At 16.2% G+C, this 5626-nt stretch overlaps 1 protein-coding gene across 1 annotated transcript in view; it reads right to left on the minus strand.

Moving 5' to 3' along the window:
• Window positions 1-5626, minus strand: part of LOC102674257 (lactosylceramide 4-alpha-galactosyltransferase-like) — an 18580-nt gene that overhangs the window by 4524 nt on the left and 8430 nt on the right. The window contains 1 exon segment of the mRNA XM_006615522.2: window positions 1284-1494. Within this exon segment, the coding sequence (XP_006615585.2) occupies window positions 1284-1494 (211 nt within the window).

The following is a 5626-nucleotide window of genomic DNA, read 5'->3' on the forward strand; positions in this document are numbered from 1 at the left end:
ATATATTATTAAGCTATTTTATCTACATTACAATGATTTAAATTTGTAAAAATAAAACTAATACGTAAAGAATAAGAAAAAAAATTTCTTAATTTCAGGAAAATATTTAAACTATTATAAAAGATTATAATACATTTCCTTTTGCCTTCATATCATTATATCAATTTTATATCATTTTTTTCTTTATAAACATACTTTGTTATAAAATTACAAATATTCAATATTATTATATTATATAATTACTAATATGTAATTATTACTAATTTTATCTGCATTAATTTCGCATTCGAATTTTATTTATATTTCAATTTATTAATACGGTTCCATATTATTAATTTTTTCTTTTGTATTTGAACAATAAATATTTCATCATATACATATAATACATATTTAATAACTGAAATTCGGATAATTGATATTTTATTATATAAAGAGTATAAATATATTCATAGAAAATCTTTAATATTAATTTTATTCATAGAACATCTTGAAATATTAATTCTAAAAATTAAAACAAATATAAAAATTGAAAAAATATTGATTCTTATTTATTAAATTATTAATAAATAAGATTAATAAGTTAAATTTAATTAAGTTATAAATTAAAGTTTATATTATAGGAAGCGAGATAAATATTTTTATCACGCCGTCTTGTGTCTATCTCAGTTTACGTAAAGAAAATTAAATTGCTTAAGATTTAATAAATAAGCAATTTTTTTATATATCAACTAAATATTTTTTTATTTATTTTAATCCTTGGAATCGATTCTCTATAAATATCTCACAAATATCCCGAATATTTTTAAAGATATCTCTCTTATATTTTTTTTCACCTATTAAATATTATAATAAATTATTAAAAACCAATTTGGATATTTTATATGGTTTTATATATTATATCCATTCGTTGTATTTTCTCAATACAATCTAATCATAATTTTCTAATTAACTTTCACCGAAATATATTATAATGCATTTCTTATTTTTATTTCTTATTTTAAAATATATTAGAAATAATAATAAAATATTATATAATTATAGTCTCTCTGATTAAAAATTAATATTAATTTTACCAAAAGCATTTATATATATCTTAAGTAAATGTAACAGGAAAAATTATGAAATCAATCAATTTGATTATCTTCATGTAATTACATTATTAAAAAATATATTTAAAAATAAGTTTTTTTTATTATTACTATATTTTATTAATTAAAATTTATATCGAATTATATTATATCGAATATTCATTTTATTATAATATGTAAATTCTTTGTACTCATATTTTCTGTTGAACAAATTTTTTTTAATATTCTGGTAATTACACCAGGACCATTGTAACTCCACATATCACCTCGGAAATTATTTCGTATTTCTTGAATGCATTCATTAGCCATACGACGACCTATCATCGAAGCATCGAATCCTATAATTCCTGAACTTATTTGATTTCTATTCTCAGCACCGGCGAAATTTGTTAAATATTTAATTAGTCTGTCAAAAAAAAAAAAACATTTTATGTTATATATTATATAACATAATTATATAACATAATATATAATAAATTAATTGCAATTTTTATAATCTATCATTATTTTTTTCATTCTATATAGTAGTATATTCTATATACTATATACTATATACTATATACTATATACTATATACTATATACTATAACATGCACATCATATTATACAATATTTATAGAATAGCAAAAATTCATAAAATACTTGTTATTGATATTTATTATGATTAAACTGCAAATATCTATACAAAATATTTTAAATAATATCTAATTTGATAAATACAAATAAAAAAATAGAAAATCAAAGATTTTTTTCATCTATTAAATATTATAATAAATTATTAAACTTATAATTTGGATGTTTTATATGGTTTTATATATTATATCCATTCTTTGTATTTTCTCAATACAATCTAATCATAATCTTTTATTTAACTTTCATCGGAATATATTATAATGCATTTCTTATTTTAAAATAGAAATAATATATTTATATAATATATTAGATTATATTAGAAATAATATATTTTAACAAAATAATAATATGTGATTAAAAATAATAAAAATTATAAAACATTAAAATAATTTATATTTATATAAAAGAATATAAAAGAAAATTTATATAAAAAGAAACAAAATTATGAAATACAAGTCATAATAATATAAAATATTGTTATTCTAAAAATCTTGAATAAAATAATTGACCCATGACTAAAACACGTTGAAAAAATTATGAACTTAAAATATATAATAAGTAAGTATAAAATAAAAGATAATATTTTAAGCAATTTTTTCTTTTACATATAACTGGAAATATGTATATAAATATTATATATATATAATTGACATTTATAAAATCAAAATTTTTAAAATCAAATTTGGAAAATCAACTTTATAAAATCAAATTTTTATGATTAAAGAAATAGAGATTCTTAGAATATCATAATATGTTTATTATATTTTAAATATTTTGTCTTTTTACATATATATTCTATAGATTTTTATATGTAATTTTATATAAATAAATATAATACAATAAAAAAAATACAAAACATAAAATATAACACAATAAAAAAGATGATATATATTATTTATTCTTTTTCATATTAATAATATCTATAAATTATTGTATCCAAATAATAAATTTATAATTGTTTTAATGAATCAAAATTTTTAATTTCAAAAAATAAAAAAACATTGTTTTAAAATTACGTTAAATTGTTACCGATAAATAAATATTTTATTTATTGCTTTATAAAAATTTTATATTTTATAACCATATCTTAATGTAATATAATATGTTATTTGACTAATGTTTAAAAAATTAAAAAATAATTGGTTCAATCAAAACAAATAACAATTAGAAATAGATATAATCGTTGGATTCAAATGTTTTTTTGATTATTAATAATTAAAATTAATAAAAAATTCTTTTCTTTCCAAATATTAGGCATGAATAAAATTCTTTATATGAAATATATAGAAATTAATATTATAATATATATTTATTATAATATTATAATATTATAATATTAACATGTTAATATATTTATGAATAATATATTTAGAATATAATATATAATTATATATATATATATATTTATTTCTAAAAATCAAAACAAATACAAAAATTGCTTTATAAAAATAATTAAAACTTATTCATTAAATTATAAGCAAAGCAGAATAAAAAGAGAAAATTCTATTTTCATCAAGTGTTATTTCTTGTTTTGCTTTATTTAAAAATTGTTTTTAAATTAATAAATAACTTTCATTGACATTTATGTATACTAACTTTTACGTTTGTTTGAAAATAAAAAATGCATTTTTTATTTTTAACAATATATTAATTTATATTGTGAATATATACAATAAACATACATTATAATACAAATATAGAATTAAATGTAAATTAAATATAAACAAAAAAAACTAGTATAATAGATATTAAAATATAAATATAATACAATAAATATTAATATAGATAATAAAATACAGACATAGATAGTAAAAAAAAGCATAAGGAACAAATAAAAATGTAAACTACAATGAAGAATTCGTCCCTGTTCATGATTAAGCTCAACCAATAGATATGGTATATATCAATATACCTCTCATATGCAATAACATGATTGTTTTGTTTATAGTTGAATGCACAATAATTTTTATAGTAAAAAATTTCATAGCAATTTTGGTCAGTATGCATATAGTTGTAATTCAAACAATTAGTTTAATATTTTAATTTATAACTTCACTTTACATATCGCTCCTGTAATTATAATTATTTAATTCTAATATTTTTATTATATCGATATTAATTACCAAATAATCTCTTGTTTTTTTTTATAACATAGTTATATATTTATATATTTTATATATTATATATATATTTTTATATATTTTATCGTTTTATCGAAATCTCGTACACCTCATTAATAATGAATAAATCCTATATATTAATATTGATTATTTAAATGAATTTTCTTGTTAAAATAATAATTATATTATAAAAAGATTATTTGTTGTTTATTAATTAATAATTTGTTTAAAGATAAACTGATGATCGATTATTATCGATATCTCAGATTATCAGAGAATAATTAGATGCTATGTACAGAGCATTTAAAATAATTCCATGAAAATATGAAACATCTTTGGAAGGTGAATTCTAGACATCAAAACGATTAAAAAAAATTCACGAATATCCGATAAAGTTTAATTAACGAGTTATAAATATTTTAAGTTTATATAGAATGAGATAGCGAAAGAGAATGCTTAACTGGATGCAATACTGCATTGTTTGCAATAATGGAATCTCTCAATAAAAATAAACACATTGATATTTTTTTATATGATTATTACACAATTTTTATTATACAATTGATTTCAAATGAATTTCAGTATAATATACGATATACATATTATATACTAATAATAATATTTGAATAATAATAATTGAATAAATACTAATAATATATTGAATAAATTTGAAATTTATAGATTAATTGAAATATTATTTGAAAAATTTTTATCTCCGTTTTATTTGAATTCAATGTTTTTTATTTCGATATAATATTGATTCATATTATCAATAAATGATATCCAAATCAACTATTATTATTCTCTGCATAAGAATAAGAAATATTGTGTAAATGAAATAAAGATAAAGATTTGTCAGTGATTTGATTGAATATTTAATAATTTGAAATTCAAATTGATTCATTAGTACTTTGGATTTTCTTGTACATGTAAAAATAATTAAAAAAGTAATAGTGCATAGAAAAACATATTTAATCTTTTTAATTCGAAATCTTATAAAAGTATATTTGATTTGCTTCTATCGATTTCGATTGTACGGTAGGTTCAATGAAATATAATTCATCTATGATAAATAAAATATTGTGTAATTATCGTATAATTCCAAATGTTGAAATTTGTTGTAACTTGTTCGAGTAAGTTTCTGTAAGTTTCTGTTAACGTAGATTTTAATTTATATAATTAAAAAATTTTTTTAAACGATATAAAAATGTTGCATAATTATATTACACGATATTTATACATATTATATATGACTTTATATTGAAATTTATTTGAAATTTATTTGAAATAATTTAAAAAATATATGAAAAAATATCAGTGTATTTATTTTTATTGTTACAAAAGCATTAAAGAGATGCAAAAGATATTGCATATATATATAGTTTTGCCGCGCATCCAATTAAACATTCTTTTTTGCTCACTCTATCTAATATAAACTTAAAATAATTATAACTCGTATATATATTATGTTTATATATATATTATGTATATTATGTATATATATTTGTATATTATATTTTTATATATATATTATGTTTATATATATATATATATATATATATATTATACATATACATATATATTAAATATATATATTACGTTTGATACGAGATTCTTATTTTTTTTAGAGATACATATTTAATATCATAAAAAGCATCTATGAAATAACTAAAAATTTTTTATTTTCAAAAATAATTTTAAATAATATGACATAAATTAAATTATTTTTATATTTAAATTATTTTGCAGAACATCAAAAAATTTGTGATTCCTGAAATATTATTT

Source organism: Apis dorsata, unplaced genomic scaffold (genome assembly GCF_000469605.1).
Source record: "Apis dorsata unplaced genomic scaffold, Apis dorsata 1.3 scaffold_226, whole genome shotgun sequence".
Classification (NCBI taxonomy): Eukaryota; Metazoa; Arthropoda; class Insecta; order Hymenoptera; family Apidae; genus Apis; species Apis dorsata.